This window comes from Apis cerana, linkage group LG14, assembly GCF_029169275.1.
Source record: "Apis cerana isolate GH-2021 linkage group LG14, AcerK_1.0, whole genome shotgun sequence".
Classification (NCBI taxonomy): domain Eukaryota; kingdom Metazoa; phylum Arthropoda; class Insecta; order Hymenoptera; family Apidae; genus Apis; species Apis cerana.
Genome location: NC_083865.1, coordinates 2,224,606 through 2,244,526, shown reverse-complemented (window position 1 = coordinate 2,244,526; position 19,921 = coordinate 2,224,606). Strand labels below are relative to the sequence as shown.

General features: G+C 22.9%; 2 protein-coding genes across 3 annotated transcripts in view; both read left to right on the top strand.

Annotated features, from left to right (window-relative positions):
- The window catches only part of LOC108004397 (inactive rhomboid protein 1), a 383,917-nt gene extending 369,169 nt beyond the window's left edge, over positions 1-14,748 (top strand). For both annotated transcript variants that reach the window (XM_062085198.1, XM_062085197.1), the window contains exon 15: positions 4,776-14,748. In XM_062085198.1, the coding sequence (XP_061941182.1) occupies positions 4,776-5,207 (432 nt within the window). In that variant the 3' untranslated portion in view covers positions 5,208-14,748. The remainder of the gene's footprint in view (positions 1-4,775) is intronic.
- A 2,879-nt stretch (positions 14,749-17,627) lies between these two features.
- LOC108004401 (26S proteasome regulatory subunit 6A-B) lies at positions 17,628-19,839 on the top strand. Its single transcript, XM_017067273.3, has 3 exons — positions 17,628-17,861; positions 18,217-19,350; positions 19,413-19,839. The coding sequence occupies exons 1-3, from the start codon at positions 17,820-17,822 to the stop codon at positions 19,521-19,523; spliced, it is 1,287 nt and encodes a 428-aa protein (XP_016922762.1). The 5' UTR covers positions 17,628-17,819; the 3' UTR covers positions 19,524-19,839.
- The last annotated feature ends 82 nt before the right edge of the window (positions 19,840-19,921 follow it).

Genomic DNA, 19,921 nt, shown 5'->3' with positions numbered 1-19,921 from the left:
TATATAAAAAGTTCACTTAATTTCCTTTCATAACGATTTTTTGTTCAATTTATAAAAGTTCATATAGAATTTTACAAAATATATTTTCTAAAAATGTATAATATATCAAATTTTAAATTTTAATTATCAAGTTTTAAATTTAGTAAGAATTTTATAAAAGTTATAAATACTTAATTTTTAATTTACAAATTTAAAAATCTCCAATTCTATTATATTATAAAAATATTCATAAATGCAACAATATTCAACTAATTCAAATTAATTCAATTATTCAAATTATAAAAATATAATTCAAATTATAAAAAGATCAATTAGAATTTGAAAAATATAGATACTCTTTAAAATTTTATTCATATTAAAAGTTAAAAATTAAATATTCATATCACAAAGACGTGATAATTAATAAATTCCAAAGATAATAACTTTCTATCTAGACAATCTTATACATTCATATTCATATTCACAATTTTCACCTAAAATAAAAATTAAAATGTTAATACAAAAAGAAGAGGAAAATTATGCAAAAGAGAAATTTAAAATTAATAGCCATCGAATAAAGTCATTAAAATATTATATATACACGATAAAAATCTTTTACACTATATATTAAACCGCATTATATAAAAGTTTTAATGAATTTCTCATAGACCATTTAGCGCATTTCACTATGTATTATCGATTTAATCGGATCTTTGATCCTAATCGAGTGAAATAATTGATCAGAGATCATGGTTGCAGCGTGATTCATATCCATGAAGAGTAACACGGTCACAAGTATATCTTTTACGTCATTCCTCCTTGGTCTTATTGCCCAACAGTTTACCCTCTTAACACTTCGGTAAACTCTAAGTTATACATCAATTCTATTCCCTCTAGTCTTTCTCTATTCCGAATGTTTCTCCTCTATCAGGAGCGTACACTCGTGAATTAAGGTATACGTCGTGGTAGGTGGAATAAAGGGGAGCGGACAGAAAGCATCGTTCCTCGAGAACTAATACCGTCCAATTTGTTCTAATTAGTTTGGTTAAACGTACCTTCCGCTCGAGGGAACTCCGCCTCCTTCACCCTTTACAAGGTATAGTGTTAATTATTGTTTCACCTAGACTATTTGAGGAAACATGGTCGCAGATGTTAACATCATTCCCGTTGCGTGGATTATCGATAATTCGTATCATTCAACAACTGTGTTTATTGGCCAGGTTTATATTAATCCCTTAAATTTTAAAATTATTTGAAAATTATTAGATTTATATGTAAGGAATAAATATATTCATAAAGCATGCTTGAAGAATCGATTTTAAAGGATAAAATGTAAGATATTTATATAATATAAGATATAAAAATTGGTATATAAAAGTGTTGATTAAAACTTATTTAATTCTTAATATTTTAAACTTAATTTAGAAACGACTATTACTCGCCAATTAATGATGTAAAATTTGATTGAAGATATAGAAGTAATATTAACACCATTATAATAAATGTATTTTCTCTTCGTTTAAACAAGATCTTTATAGAAATTTATATTTTTCAAAAATTCCAAGATTATTTTTGCAATCATCAAAAATTTCAATAATAATATTTTTAAAAGTTTATAGAATCAATTATACAGTAAATAATAAAATTTTATTTATTATAAAAGTATATTTATTATAAATAATAATATTGAGAATAATAATTATGAAATTCAAGATTTGTACAAAAATCCGATATTCAATTAAAAATTCGAAATTTCACAAAGTCCAGATTTCAAAATTTTAATTTATTTTATGTTTTTCATATTTTTATTCATATTTTTATTTTTAATTTATATTTATCTAGTGTATCATTGGTCTTATTCATCCTTTCATAAATCTTTTTGATATTAAATCCAAATAAGAATATTCCAATCAAAAGATAATATATATAAATAAAAAAGTAAATGAAAATAAATATAAGAGAGAAAATTTTCTTATTTGATCGTCTATATTCTGTAAAAATTCTTTATATGGATATTAATTAATTAGTGTTAATTAATTTAAATTATTATTTTATCTTTACTGTCATAAACATATATCATCCAGTCTTTAATCATTCAGATATAATAGCTCTATATTGTAAAATTGACAATTGTTTGTGTATATTCGGTAAATATCATCTAAAGTTAATAATAATATCAACGAAACTAATTTTAATTATATCTTTAATACTAAAAAGTAAGATTATAATATTTCTATTGCTATTGATAATAGTCTATTGCTATTGAGAAATGTTAGAAAATCTCAATGTTTATTAGATATAAATTTTAAAAATAAAATAAATATTAAGAAGAATTCATAAAAATAGCAATAGATTATATTTAGCAAAACTTTTGAAATGTGAGAATAGTTCAATCATATTTATAATAATATTTAAGTATTATACATATATAATTTAAAATACATTCATTTCATATATAATTACAATATACTTTTATAAAAAGGGATTCATAAAATATATATTAACATTTTATTATAAATAATAATATAAAAATATAAATAAATAGATATAAATATTATAATATAATATGAATAAAATATATAAATAAATTTAATATAAATAAAATAATATTTATATTAAATGAAATAAATTAACAGACAACTAATAAGACTAAGTTACATGAAATAAAAACGAATTTACTTTATTTTTGCTTTTTTCAATATAGATTTAAATTGGTCAGATTATAGATTGTAGAAAAATAGCATTTTATATTACAAAAGTTATAGTATTTTTAATAAATTTCATTTTACATTTAATTTTTCTAGAGATATTGGATTCAATCAATGAATATCTCTCAAAGAATTCAATCATCCTATATTTTCTGCTTCAAATATTTTGATACAATTTAAAATTTATATATAATATAAAATAAAAAGTAAATGTATCACATAAACAATTTTTATATGAAAAGAATTGTATAGACATAACTATTGTAAAAAGTATATTGTAAACTTTAAAAAGTTCGTAAATTTTTATTTTTTTAAAATTAAAATATTATCAGACAAATTAAAGTAAATGTAAAAAAGAATTAATTTTTAAGAAAATCATAAAATTATATTAAAATTTTAATAAGTTGGAATAGATATAACATAATATATATATATATATATATATATATATATATATAAAACATAATTGACAATATAATAACACAATTCAATATATATAGTATAAATTCCATTCTGCACAATAGAATACTATAATAAATAAATATTATAAGCATTGAATAGCAATTTCAAATTATAATTTTTTTAGATTTTTGTTTTTTTTTTTTCTTATACATACTTATCAAATTTTTCTTTTTCTTACGTATCATAATAAAAATTCAATATACTTATATTTATTTTGAATAGATTATTATATAATTGGATTATTATATAATAATTGGAAACAAAATATTCATTAAATAAAAAACATAATAAATAAGAATAATTATTAATTATTATTAAAAAGTCATTATAATCTCAAATTTACTTAAATTTCAATTGTTAATAATTTCAGTATGTATTATATATTAGATTATACATTAGGTTATATGTTATATATAAACCACAACCTTGATCTCACATTTTTATTTTATTTGCATTATTTTTTCTATTAAAATTAAAATAAATTGAAGCACTCCTAAAAATGAAAAAATTAATAAGATATCTGTTGTCAATTAATAATTATTTAGATATGTATAAGATTTATTATAGAATAAGAAAGATTTAGCCAGAATATTAAATAATCATCAAATATTCCTTTTGATAATTGGAAATATAATTTATTCCAACTTTTACAGTATTTAAATTTTCGGATTATTCTTGAAAAGTGTCAATTTTAATCTATTAAAAAAATTCTTAATTTTTAATTTTTTTTATATTTTATACATTAGTATTTATATCATTATTAATATTATAAAAATAAGGGAAAAATAATCAAAGTATTATCTAATAATTTCATTATTTTTGATATTTCATGATATACATCATTTCAAACATTATTATCATTATTTATTATTATCATTATAATAATTTTATTAATATATTATTATATTGTTAATATTTGTAATTATTATTGTTATATTTAATATAATTATTTGTTAATATTTGTAATTACAATATTACATTAATATTAATATTTGTAATTATTTTATCAATATTATATATATATATATATATATATTTGTTTATTGTCTATTCTTTATTAATTATGATTAGAAGTACTTATATCATAAAGTTCATTTCGTAATTTAATTTCGTAAAATATAATTACCTAAAACAGATTCAAGACATTCAATCAAATATGTCAGGAAACATTACTGAACTTCACAGTATAAGAGAATATTTTAATAGCTGGATTAAAATCGAAATCCGCAATGAATAAATGTATTCAAATGTAGTATTCAAATATTATAGTATATCATATTATAGTATAAAGGCTATTTTTCAAAATCTTATAATTAGATTGTATGAATATTATATATATATATATAAATAGTTTTGTTTTATATATGAAGAATTTATTATTAAATTATTAAATTTATTAAAATTTATAAAGTGTAAAAGTACAGAAAATGTATATAACATATAAAAAATTTATGTGAAACCCAAACTATAATTACTATTAATTATTAATATTTATTGGTTACATTCCTCCTCTTGGCTCTTATTTCTTTATTCCTGTTTATGAAAATATTTTTTACACAAATATTCATAGTTAATTTATAATACTTAAATATCATTTCTAAAATGAAATAAATTATATAATTTCAGGTCGGGCCAGCAGGAGCACATTTTGCCCTCCTCGCAACGTTGATCGTCGAGGTATTGCACTGTTGGCCGATGTTAAAGCACCCACGACGAGCCTTATCCAAGCTGATTTTCGTCCTCATAGGCTTACTAATCCTTGGCATTCTTCCATGGGTGGATAACTACGCTCACTTATTCGGTTTCATCTTCGGTTTCCTCGCCGCTTACGCCTTGTTACCATTCATCTCTTTTGGCCAGTATGATCGTCGTCGCAAGATCTGGCTGATATGGATCTGCATGATCCTCATCATCGTTCTGTTCACCCTTCTTCTAGCTCTCTTCTACAATGTGCCGGTGTATGAGTGCGAGGTGTGCAAACTGTTCAACTGCATCCCATTCACGCGTGACTTTTGCGCCTCACAGAACATCAACTTCAAGCGGGAAGAGCCCGTATGACACACGGAGCCGTGTTTCGAAGTCGAGTTCGAACCATCGTTACACATGATCGAGAGTCAAACGAGGCCCTATACAAGCTTGATCGTGCTGGCTCTGCTATTTTCAAATTGACGCGGAAATCACGATTGAAGGATGAAAATGTTGCAAAGAACCTGACGCCAAGAAATCCGGAGATAACTCGTCCACGACGAACGACACTGCCTTAAAGTAAAATAAACTCCACCGGGATCCTCGGTAGTCTCTTTAACCGTGTGTTCCACGGTGGGATGTAAATATTAGAGAAGAAAAAAAAAATAAAACGCGCCTTTAATGTAACACGACTATCGTTACCAAAGATCGTGGTACGAGGGTGGATGTCTATTGAACAGTGAAAAATCGTAATAAAACATGATGGATCAAAATGGAAAAGTGTTGCATACGAAACGAAAGAAGAATCGTCGAATATTTAGAGAAGGCTTCTGACCCTCTTCGAACGTTTAGAAACGAGAAAATGAATACACGTGTATATATAAAACGAAGACTCTTGTTACTTATACATATACATATACAAGTAAGGACGACTTTAGTAAGTTTAATTTTAAAAAGGAGAGAAAGGGGGTAGAGAGGAACGTTGAAAGTGTCTAAAGCGTACCTCCCAAGCTGGAACTATCTGTGATGGGTGAACACACGATTGTCTTCGAGAATATTTTTCATAAGAGAGATACAGAGAGTAAGAGAGAGAGAGAGAGAGAGAGAGAGAGAGAGAGAGAGAGAGAGAGAGAGAGAGAGAGAGAGAGAGAGAAATCATTCAGAGAGAAAGGATCTTATTGTTGATGAATCGGATGAGCTTAACTCTCCGCAAGACTTGAATGGTGAAGATAAACGATTGAAACAAAAAAAAATCAAGAAGAAGACGACATCGAGAAGAAAGTGTTGTAACGATAAAGTAAATCCCGCGATGAAGAGAAAAATAAAAACGAATCAATTTTTTATAATGGTGTGCGAGAGCGGGAGAAACTGATGAAAGAAGCGATTATCAGAGAACACTTAATCAATTTTCACCTTGTACATAATTATAGATGCGATCGAATGGAGAGAAACAAGGAGTTGGAAATGAAAGAGAGAAAATGATGGACGAGGAAATATGCAGGAGGGGCAATTTAATTGCGTTCAGATAAGATAAAAGGAAAAAGAGAGGAGGCAAAGAACAAAAGAAAAAGAAACAAAGCAACACTGTGACATTCGTGAATGTGTATTTTATTATAACGGGTATGTAAATGTAAGAAACGAAGAAAAATTGTCTGTGAAAAGGAATGAGAGAGAGAGAACGAAGAATAAAAGAGAGAGAGAATGAATCTATTCGTCTGCGTCTTAATCGCGTGTAATCGATGATAATTGAGTATGTACACACGAGAAATAAAAATAGCAATAGCGAACGTGATGTGCCACAATGTGGAGATCGTCGCAAAAAATAAATGTGAAAGTGATTCGAGGTAAAGAAAAAAAAGAAGAAAAAAGAGAAAAAGAAAAGAAACGCATTTCTTCTAAATATTGTATCGCACGTTCGTGATCTCTCATTCATTCTAACGTAGCATGCTCGACAAGGAAGTCGATTAAGGTTTCGTCGACGCAGCTACGTCGATCGGTTCACGGGAATCATAGAAACATGCCAGTGGAAGGGAAATGTGCTTTCTGCTTTCGTATCTTTGTGATTTTTTTTAAATATTGGTGATAAATGAAAATTTGAAAAAATTTCAATTTTTTTAATTTTAAATGAATTGATTGTTTGAAATATTGCAATTTAAGTTATTTTATTTTAAGTTATTTTAAGTTATTAATATAAGAAATTTTAATATATCTTAGAATATTTATTTTTATACTATTATTTTTTTAAAAAAGAATATTTTATTTATTATTATTGGAGAGAAATAAATTTTATATGAAGCATTAAAATAGTTTAAGAGCATGAAGATTATTTTTTATTATTTTATCATTTTGAAAATGAAAGTTTAATCAGAATCAGCATTAATTCATTAAATTATTATATATTAATATCATTAAGTGGTATTAAAAATTATAGATGCAAAGAAAGAATTATACAAATATATAAATCTTTCTCTTTAAATATATATTATTATAAAATATAAAATTATTTTATATTATATTATATGTATCATATTATTTCTTTAATAATACATATCAAAAATTTTTTAATGTTTTACAAATTGCATATCATTATCATTATCTATAGTATCTTTGTTTGAATAAGAAATTTTTTAAAATTTTACTTGAAAAAATTTATTATCTCAAATTTAATTCTTAGATCTTGAAACATTTATTTATTATTTATTATAAGAATAAATAAGAATTATTTTAATGTATGCAGTATTAAATCGAATTGAATATACGTAAGCAAAAGCATCATTTCCTTCTCTCAATAATTTCTTCGTACAATTTTTAAAAACGTAACAAGAATAGTATCATGCTTATCGATTCTTAGCGATTTCTTTTCGAATTTCATAAATTCGAAGGCATGGTTTTCTATCCTCGTATGTGTTGAGCATGCCACGAGAAAAAAGTGATTCGTACACGATAATGTAAAATCGATAATATTCATAATCACTCGAAAATATTCATAAGTGTAATATTAATCGGAATAACGTGACAATTATCTCGAAGTATAAACCTACTTTTTCAAAAGAAAAAAAACTTATTGGTAAAAAAAAAAGAGAGAGAGAGAGAAAAGAGAAGGACGCGTCTCTTATGATGATATATTAAACGCATATAACGATTTGATTATTCTTCATATAACCGATAAACGATTTTTATACATTTCTCTGCGTATAATATATCGCTAGCGCTTGAACGAAAAAAAAGAAAGAAGAAAAAGTTTCAAAATTTATGGCGAAATGATTCTCTTTTATTTTTCATCGGTGATGATTAAGAAGAGATAAAGGAATATTATTTAAATTAAAACATTTTCTGGCTTGAGTATACATAATATATATAATCTAAACAAACTTGTAAACGAAAAAAAAATTCTTGAAAGTACAATGAAAGCCATAATTAAGTATATTTTACTTCGATTCGTATATATTCCCCCTTTTTTCTTTTTTTTTTTTCTTTATATTTGATCAATATGATAAAATCAGAGAGTTAACTCTCTGTGAATTAATGGCAAATGCGACAATTACGATAATCGAAAACCATGCTCGATGAAAGAAAAAATAATTAATTCATCCTCTCGACCAAATTTCATATTTTTCAATTTAGAATCGTGTATAACCCCTTCATGCTTCCTTATCGACTATTTTTTACCATTTGCCCGACCAGGCTACGCACAAGTTTCTACATAACCTATTTCCTTAATGATCGGTTAGCACGAATTCACTTGTGTTTCACATTTGTATTTATTCTATGCGAGCAAATCAATATTATAAAACAATTAATTAAGAATTAATGAAAGTTAGTTCAAAAAGTTGTTCTTAAGATGTGGATTAAGACTAATTTTTTCTTTTTCATAAAAATTATTCATTCTTATCTTGGATGAAATCAGGTCTGATAATGTAAACGAATAATGTTCCTTGATTAAATGAATATTCAATATGTAAAATTTTAACGAATATTTCTTTTCAATAAATGTTTCTTTTAATTTTTTTCAAAATAAAATTAAGTGGCTGTGAATTTAATACAATTAATTAGAAGAACTTGATTAAATATCGCGCGAATTTTTCCAGTTTTCTAGACAAATTTTTTTCTAATCTTCTTTTAAAAGAAATGAAAGTCTAATTTTTTTGAGAAACATTATCTTTTTAAGAAAAATTTTAAAAAAATTTTCAGTTAAATTTGTTTTTAAATAAATTTCTTTTTAAAGGAATTTTCTAATATATTTTTACGAGAAAAAATATTTAAAATATATTATAAACATTGATAAATTTAATAAATTTAATTTTATTAAAATTTTCAGTTATTTTAAACTTTATGAAAAATATAATGTATAAAAATCCGTCATATTTTCTTATATTATATAAAATTTTACAAAAGAAATTTTAATTGATTATGAAAAAAATTACAAATTTCTATAACCAAAGCAAGAAAGCACGATAGAATAAGGCTATATCTGACTACGCACACAATATTTATAACTTGTATCGATTTCGTGTAAATTGCAAAAGTAAACAATTTTCTGTAAACACATTACTCACAAGTATACATGACATGATATCATATGCAAAACTATTTATCTATACTCTGTATCATTTTCTATTCTACCATTAATTTCTTATAGAACGAAAGAGAATGAACATTAATCAAAATCTATCTTTAATTGATTTTTTTATTATAAATGATGAACTTGGAGAATCATAGCCAAATTCATTTTATTGTGTAATAAATTTACCGATAAATTAAATATAATGATTTAAACGAATCACAAATATATTTCATTTTAAAAGATCATTAAACGATTTGAATTATACAATAATGAATTCTAGCGGCGGAATTTGAACTTCTCATGATGGTACACGTATTAACAAATTACTCGAATTGAAACGATTTGACATTGGAAAAGTATTTGCATTGAAAAAGATTGGTTAAAATTATTATACGTATGAAAACATTTATTTGTGTTTTTCAATTAATGAATACATATTTTTTTAATGAATATATATTTGATAGAACAATAGAATATAAACTAAGTTAATAAATTAAACTAATTAAACTAAGTTAATAAACTTAATAAATTATATATGATAATTTTCAAACTTATAAGAATATTATTTGAATTAAGCTTTTGATCAAATTTTTAATATAAATATCTTTATGTTTTATTTATTACATTTCTTGAGTAAAAGTGAAATGATACATGTTATTTTATAGAAAAAAATATAAATAATATTTCTTGAATTTTAATATAATATGAATTTTTTTAAACATTTTGTTAAAAATAAACAACTGAAAAAGATTTAAATTGCATTAGTCTGATGATGAAGACAATAATTTTTTATTTTTTGTTGTATAAATTTTTTTATATAATATAATATTTTGTTTTTATGTATAATATAATGTGATTTAGTTTTATGATAAAAATTTGAATTAATTAAATAAAATAATATAATATAATCTTAAAATTTTAAATATAATATATCTTAAAATTTAATATCTTTTAAATAATTTGTTATTTAAATTAATGTTATCTTATTGTTTTGAAAAAAAATATTAAATTGTTAAAATCAAAAGAAAGTTGGAAAATTTTATTAATTTTTTTAGTCAGATATAAAATATCTAATGTGTTATAGTTAATATGTTAAATGTTTAACATGTTATAACTTTTAAGTAGTAATGTAATTTTAATATCAATTCCTCTTTTTTCTGATTAATACATTTTTATATTAATAAATGATTTAATGATAATTGAAATTTCATTGGAATATTGCATTTTCTATTAAGAAAACATTGTATCATTTTACTTTTTCCATATCCAATCTCCACAAAAATTAACACTTTCGTTACTACAAAGATATACATTATATTTTTTCAATTATTTTAATAATATCATTAATTTTATTATTACATTTTTTTTCATTAAATATTCATTGTTATTATATTCTTACATTTAAAAAAAATATTGTATTTTTTTATAGATTTAATTAATATTTTTTTATGGATTCCTTTTGCATAATTAAATTAAAAGTTAATAATAATAAATTTAATAATAAAATGAAATAAATAAATGAAATTATTGAAATAATAAATTTTAATTTATTTTATTTATCACAAAATCTATAATTTATAACTTATTAATATCATTACTGTACAATTATTAATAAATTACTGTGCAAAAGGGACTGATAATTATCTTAAAGTTATAACAAATCTAAAGAAAAATTTTATATATGAAAAATAAAATATTAGTAGCAACAAAAGTGTTAAATAGTTGAATGAATATAGCACAAGTCTATGTTATAAATAAAATCAGACAGACAAGATTAATTTTATTGCAATAAAAAAGAATATAATTTAATCAAGAATTTGTACCACGATTTCACAATGAAATAATGAATGACAAGCATAAAAATCATTCGTTTGAAAAATTTGAGAAACTTTGTGATAAATGATCGAGCAAAAGGCGAGAAAAAGCGAAAAGGGTTAGTAGAAGATGAAAATGAAGATAGGCATTGTGAGAAATGGAAAGATAGGAAGGGGGTCCAGGACCTTTGAACACTCAGAAATACACATACAGGAGACACGTATAAACACGTACTTACCATCAACACACACTGAAATTTTTGGATTATATAAATATATAAATATATAAATATGAGTATATATAAATATAACACGTATACATAAAAAAGAAAAAAAATAAGTACGAATTAAGGATCGAGGTGGACCGAGGTGACGATTGTCGACGAGCAACATATTGTTATTATTGTAAATGTGTCATATACAGGTAATAGCATGTCATACAAGCGAGAAAGAGAGAGAGAGAGAAAGTGTGTGTGTGTGTGTATGAGAAAAAAGAGAGAATGAGAAATGGATGAAAAACGTGAAAATAAGAAGGAAAAAAAGAAAAATTTGAATGAAAGAAATCTGAGAAATACCTTCGATATTTCCATACCGATCACGGCGAGGTGGAATATCGTCTTTCGCCTGCGGGGACGATCAGAGTCGACTGCGTTATATTTGCCTAATCTTCAGAGAGAAAGCTAAAATTCTAATATATTATAATTTTGTTATTTTATTGATTATCGATTATTTTAAATATGTTAAAATATATTATTAAAAATATTAAAATTTATTATTATTATCAAAATATAGAATATTTTTTTATTAAAAATTTTCTTTTTTTAAATTTTATAAAGTATTATATTGTGATGAAAGATATTTGTTTAAATATCTTTTATTGTAGAATAAAAAATGTCTTTATTTTAAATTTTAATATTATAATCTATTATTCTAAAATAAGATTTAAGATATTCCATTATGAAATATATATTGAATTTTTTTTTCCTAAAATATAATTTTTGATGCAAATTTGTTATTCTAAAAGATTTAAATTATTTTTTTTATTATTATTTTTTAAAAGATAATTCTGAAATAAGAATAAATATTTCATTGTTTTATAATGAATTTTCTATCAATAAAAAATATAGTAGTATATGGAACAATATGAAAAACTTAAAACATTTTTAAAAGTATTAATATTTACTCAATGTTTTGCATTTAAAAAATAATAATAGAATATAATACATACATTTTATTGAAATTTTGATATTTTAATAATTCTAAATCTATTATGCACAATTATTTCAAACATTGAAGAATTTCTTATTATGTTATTTAATAAATTGATTGAATATTTAATGAATCATAAAAAATGAACCAAAAAACTGATCAAACTAAAACTATCATAACTTACAATTTTTTTTGTTATTCTCTCCGCAGATCAGGCAATTTAAAAAAGTGCTTGACAATGTTTAATCCGACAAGAACCATCCCATAAGATTGTATTCGTTTGATCTACTTTGATTAAGTCCCACGATGAAAAAACAAAAATAATAATAATATTAAAAAATATGAAAAAAATGAAATACGTGAATTTCTCGATCTACTTATTAACGATATATATAAAGATCTTCTCGACGATTCGCTCTCGATCTATCTTAAAGAGGATGATATTATGCATACAACCAAATAAAATAAATAAAAAAAAGATGAGAGAGAGAGAGAGAGAAAGAAAGAGAGAGAGAGAGTAATATGATAATGCACGTACCAGAGAGATAAAAAAGAGTTATAATGTCTTGTAAATAAAATGTATGCGTCGAAAATGGACCAAGGACCTAAATAGTGCAGCTCGTGTAAAATTGATATCCCGATCTCGCTAAACGTAGACGAGTTCGGCTGGTAGAATCGTTAAGTAAAGCTACAATTTATCCTAATATTGTTTAAAAGCGGTGTCGAATATTCGCGATCTGGAATTTTCTGTGCATGGATCAGATATTTCTTATTCAAGGTAGAAGATCGATGGACAAAGGTTAGAGATTATTTGAATAAATCTTGATCTTTGTTCTTGAGAAAATTATAGATTTAAGTTTTGATACATTGTAAATTTCATTAGAAGTCTTAGTTTAGAATTTTTATACATTGTATATTATATATGATATATTATCGATTTTCGTAGTTTAAAGTTCATTCAGAGTTATATTAAATTAGATATCATTAGAGAATCATAATTCTCTGAATTTATTAATTGGCAATACGCATTGCTTTCGGAGAATTTTCAGCTTGAACTTTCTTATTCTTGAGATAAAACGTGTATTGTTAGAAATATGAGAGAAATAGGTGAAAATAAGAATTTATTAAAAAATTATCTACATTTTTTAAAATATTTAGACGAAACTTTCATAATAGTTAATGATCTCGTTCGATTATAAAAGTTTGATATTCAAATATTTCTTGCCAAGAATAGAAAAATGCATTATAATGATTAATATTCCGTCTAATTTAGCGAACGATAATTTTACTTCCACTATTTTGTGCGTTAATTATAAATCAAAGAATCAGTGACATTTAATAAATTAAAACTCTATTCACAAAATTCATTACAAAATATCACATGATATATATCTTGAAATGAAATCAAAAAAACTTACAAAAAATTTTATAATAAAAAAGAAATTTTTATGGCCATAAAAATTCCATAATCTTCCCTCGAACAGAAGATCAATTTTTTGAGTATTCAAATATTTACGATACAAATTTTGCTAATTGCAATATTACGAAGTAGAAAATTTACAATAATGAAATTTTACAAAAATCTCGAAATAAATAAAAGATAATTCATTAATTAAAAAGAAAAATTTTTCTCGTTATAAAAATTCGATATTCTTCGAGAGGAAGATCATTCGTTTGCAATTAGATCTTTGCACGTTAGATCCTGGATCGTGATTAAAAATTCGATATCGGAGACAGAGCGAATCCGTGCGAGAGAAAATTTATTCTAATGACAGTCCTCGATCCCCTTTTATATATATATATATATATATATATATATATATATATATATATATATATATGTATACATATATATATATAAATATAAAAGTATATATTTATATATATATAATGTATAATTTAAGAAAATTCCACCACAGCCGCGCGGTATTATTTTTCTGTATCCCTGTATCTATAACGAGTGATATAAGCGTTAAAGACAAAAATAATAAAAAAAAAATTATGAATTAACGATGGACTAAAGATTACGAGTAATAACGACTGTACTAATTAAACGGTTAATTAATTATGATTACTTCGCCAGGTATTTTTTCGGTTTCATCTAGTAATCGGTAAGGTTTTCGATTACAATTATTATTACTGATCATAAACGATGCATTGTAATTGTCGCTGTTATATACAATACATACATACATGCGTAATATAGACGTATACGATATGTGCACGCGTGCGCACGTGCGCGCGTCATTTATGCACATATGTATATGTGTATAAATCCTTGAACAACATATTAATTTAATAACAATAAAGAAAAACGTGAAACTTATCTGATAGATGCGTTTTATATTTACCTTTCGTCGTTTTTTATCTGAATATTATCAAAATATTTTATTTTTATTAATATTTATTATTTTTCTTTTCTTCATTCATAAATTATTTTAATTATTTTAATTATTTTATAATAATAATTATTATTATATAATTTTATAAATAATAATAATTATAATAATAATTCTGTATGATAATTTTATAATTTTTTAATATATTATTTAAATATAAAATAATTATAATTATAATTTTTTATAAAGTATACAATAAAAAAATATGTAAAATAAATTAAATTAAATTAAGTTTAATTTTAGTTAGTTACGAGATTAAATTATAGTAATTGATAAATACTATTGACTAAGACACATCTTCACGATTTCTTTTAATTTTAATAATAATCAAAATACTATCAAATATATACTATCAAATACTATACTATCACAATACTAATCAAATTTGAAAAAATTATAGGAAGGAGAAAAAAAATATAAAATTTTAGCTTCAAGTATTTATTAGTTCAAGTATTTTATTAGTTTTTGAGATATTAATAAAATCTTTCAATTTTATTATTCTATTTTATTATTCTATTCGAAACCTGCTTATTGTTAATACATTAAATACAAATATTGTTAATACATTGAATTTTTATCCAAATACTAATGTATCATTATTAATACTAATGTAATGTTTTTTACTAATAATTGTTGATATGAAATATCGAGTAATAAACATTTAATATTTACATCAGTATTTATGTGTCCATGATGTCTAATAAGGCAATTATTTTTCTCGTTTATCTGAATTATCTATACTAAATATTATTCTTACATGTAATGAAGCTTGAAAAATCGAGCGATTATTAAATTAAGATTTGTACATTATCGATTTTATGAAGTGGCAGATATATATAAGAAATATCTTAAATATACTAACACATCAAGTATCAAATATCAATGCGTTCAATATCTTTTATATTGGATCATTGATGACTTGAAAGGCAATGTCATATTTTATATTCATGAAAATTCTTCTATACATTATTTATTATTCACATTATTATTATTATATTATTCATATAAATTTTTTTTTTAATAAACCAAAACTTATAAAACAATATTACTATTCAAAGATATTTTTATGATGTAAAAAAGAAAGTATCTATGTTTCTTATATAAATCGAAAAATATGAATATACATAAGAATATCTAATTAGAAATATTGTGATTCTATGTTTATTGGATTCTAAATAAAAAACTTATCACATGCATTTACATTATGTAGATAATTTATATAGTATCTTATATAAATATCTTATATAGTATTAGAAGATATTCATTGAATCTGATATAATGAATACGATGACATTAACTTTTTCATAATTATTTTTCTTGATAATTATTTTGACTTATAGCATGTTGATTTGTGTAGATAATACAGAAATTATATATTTACCGTTTATAAAACCGCGAAATTTTCTCTTCATTAACACTTTGAACTGTTAATTTACTTCAAAGATCATTGATTTAATTAAATTTAAATTAAAAGATCAAATGTAAAATATCAGAAAATATTGATCATGATTATAAGATGTAATAATATTTTTTAATATATTTTGATTGAATTTCAAATTAATGAAGGTTAGCTAATTCAGTTTCATTAATGTCAATTTTAATTTTTTTTTCATTAATCTACTTAATTGTAGTTATGAATATTCAAAAACTGTTTAACAATTTAAAAAAAAAAGAGAGAAATTTAATAAATATGAAACTAGATATATTATAATATAAAATTTTTTTAAATTAAAAATTAATTATATTGTTCAAAAGAACAATATAAAATATTAAACAAAAAATGATGAATAAAATCGAAATCCTTAATAATCAAAATTTTGAATAATTAATTAATAATCCCATTAATATATGTTAAAATTCATAAATTTTTTTCATAAAATAATTGTATAATACCGAAATTTTAGGATAAGTGTTAAATGGTCAATTATAATTTTCTTATCTTTGCTTTTAAGTCAGATTCAATATTCAAACAAAATACATTTTTAAAATTTTGTTAGATAAATAAATCAATCATTCGAGAAAATTCGAGAAATTTTTATTAATTTGTTTTTAATGATAGTGCTTTAACAAACAATATAAAAATAATGACAATCAAATCATTTCAGGAAGTCTTTAATTTTTTTTTATATTATGTATTTTTTAATTAATATCAAAATATTTTTGAAATACTATTTATATGTGTATCTTGCCTAAATTTTGTTGTTAATTTATTATCACCATAATTAATTGCCAATATTTTTATATTATACAAAATATAATACAAAAGACTTTCAATATTTTTAAATAATTAAAATTTTCACAATAAAAATCAAAGTTTTTAATACTTAAAATTTTTTAAACAAATTCAATTCTTCAATCAGATTTGAAATATTTTAAATAACATTATTAGGACTATAATCTTCGAATTATATGATATAAAAATTGTATAATCTGACTTTCTTTTGAAGTTTCTGATTTCTTATTCGATTGAAAAAATTATAGATTATAGATTTTAAATATATTTTAAATAATTATTTTATAAATATTATAAATATTATTATTTTATAAATATTTTAAATAATTATAGATTATAAATATTTAGAATAGAATATATAATTCCATATGATGATAGTTTTATATTTTAATCAAATGCAATATATTTCAATATATATCTTTTATTTATTATTTATTATTTATTATTTATGTTTATTTTAATATTTAATATATTTTTGCATAATAATATGAAATCATCTATATTTTGTTATTCTATAAATCTTTGTATAGTTATATTTTATTATATACCTAAAAATTATAAGCTAGTTAATTTTTGAACATAGATTAAAAAAATATAGAAACGAATTTTAAAATGGCAGAATAAGCCATAGACTTGATAAATAAAATACTTACTAATTCAGTAAGTGAAGTGAAATTCTGAATTGACCAAGATTTATACAAAATACAAATTTACGGAAGATTTTTGAGTTTCAACATTTAAAAAATATTAAATTTATTAATATAAATGGCTACTCTTGAAGACAAGTCTCTTTGGGAAGATGGAGAGGTATAAATTGTAAATTTATTTGGTATAGGTTAGGATGGAATGACAAGCATATCTTATTCGTTTAGAGTTTGATACATTACATCTCTAATGCAAATTACTTAAAATAAAATAAATCTTACTAAAATTAAAAAATATTTTTTAATTAAAAATTGTATTATATTTTAATTAAAAAGATTATATTTATTTTTTATTTGTATATATTTATAAATATTAACTTGCAAATATTAGCAAGCTTTTAAATTTATTTCTAAATATTTATAATTTATAATTTATGAAGTTTGAGAAACTTAAAGATTATATAATAAATATTTAATAATAATATAATTAATAATAAATATTTTTATAAATCTTATAGGAAGCTTTGGGTGAGGATGTTTGGAGAATGTCTACAGATGAGATTGTGTCTCGTACACGTTTATTAGACAATGAAATCAAAATTATGAAAAGTGAAGTGATGCGTATTTCTCATGAACTTCAGGCACAAAATGATAAAATTAAAGAGAATACTGAAAAAATTAAAGTAAATAAAACCTTGCCATATTTAGTATCAAATGTTATAGAATTATTAGATGTGGATCCTCAAAATATTGGGGAAGAAGATGGTGCAGTTGTTGATTTGGATGCACAAAGGAAAGGCAAATGTGCAGTTATTAAAACTTCTACTCGTCAAACATACTTTTTGCCTGTAATTGGATTGGTTGATGCAGAAGCTTTAAAACCAGGTGATTTAGTTGGTGTCAATAAAGATAGCTATCTTGTACTTGAAACTTTGCCTGCTGAGTATGATGCAAGAGTAAAAGCTATGGAAGTAGACGAAAGACCCACAGAACAATATTCAGATATTGGTGGTTTGGACAAACAAATTCAAGAATTAATAGAAGCTGTAGTTTTACCTATGACACATAAAGAAAAATTTGAGAATCTTGGTATTCAACCTCCCAAGGGTGTATTATTATATGGACCACCAGGAACTGGAAAAACTTTATTAGCTAGAGCTTGTGCTGCACAGACAAAATCTACTTTCTTGAAATTGGCAGGACCCCAACTTGTTCAAATGTTTATTGGAGATGGTGCAAAATTAGTGAGAGATGCATTTTCACTTGCAAAAGAGAAAGCACCTGCAATTATTTTCATAGATGAATTAGATGCAATTGGAACAAAACGCTTTGATTCTGAAAAAGCTGGAGACAGAGAAGTGCAACGTACTATGTTGGAATTATTAAATCAATTAGATGGGTTTAGTTCAACTGCTGATATTAAAGTAATAGCGGCTACGAATAGAGTAGATATCTTAGATCCAGCTTTATTGAGATCTGGTCGTTTGGATAGGAAAATAGAATTTCCGCATCCAAATGAAGAAGCTAGAGCTCGTATAATGCAAATTCATTCGCGAAAAATGAATATGTCTCCAGATGTTAATTTTGAAGAATTATCAAGATCTACTGATGATTTCAATGGCGCTCAATGTAAAGCTGTTTGTGTGGAAGCGGTATGTAATATCTTATATAAACATATTAAAAATATTTTTTAATCTTTTTTTTGTTTTTGTAGGGAATGATAGCATTGAGACGCAATGCAACAGCAGTTACACATGAAGATTTAATGGAAGCTATTAATGAAGTTCAAGCGAAAAAGAAAGCTAATCTTAATTATTATGCCTAATGTGCTTTTGATTTATTTATTAAAATATATTTTATAATAAATAAAGATAGAAATTGTAATAATTGTAAACAAAATTAAATTTCAAGAAATTAATCTTATTTGTAAAATAAACAGCTCAATATGAGCTTTAAAATTTATAAAAGAATTCAATATATTTAAACAAAACATTTTTTCAAAACAAAACAACTAAACAACTTCAATTTACGATTTTAAAAGAACTTATATGAATTCATTCAAATTTTATATGAAATACTAACAACTTAACTGTTAATGAAATATAAATAACTGTTGAATAAATATAAATAATATATGCATAGATTATTTGAACTCCAATATTTATAAATCCTTTCCAATTTATATTAATTATTATATTAATTTTAAATGAATAGAATTTTTAA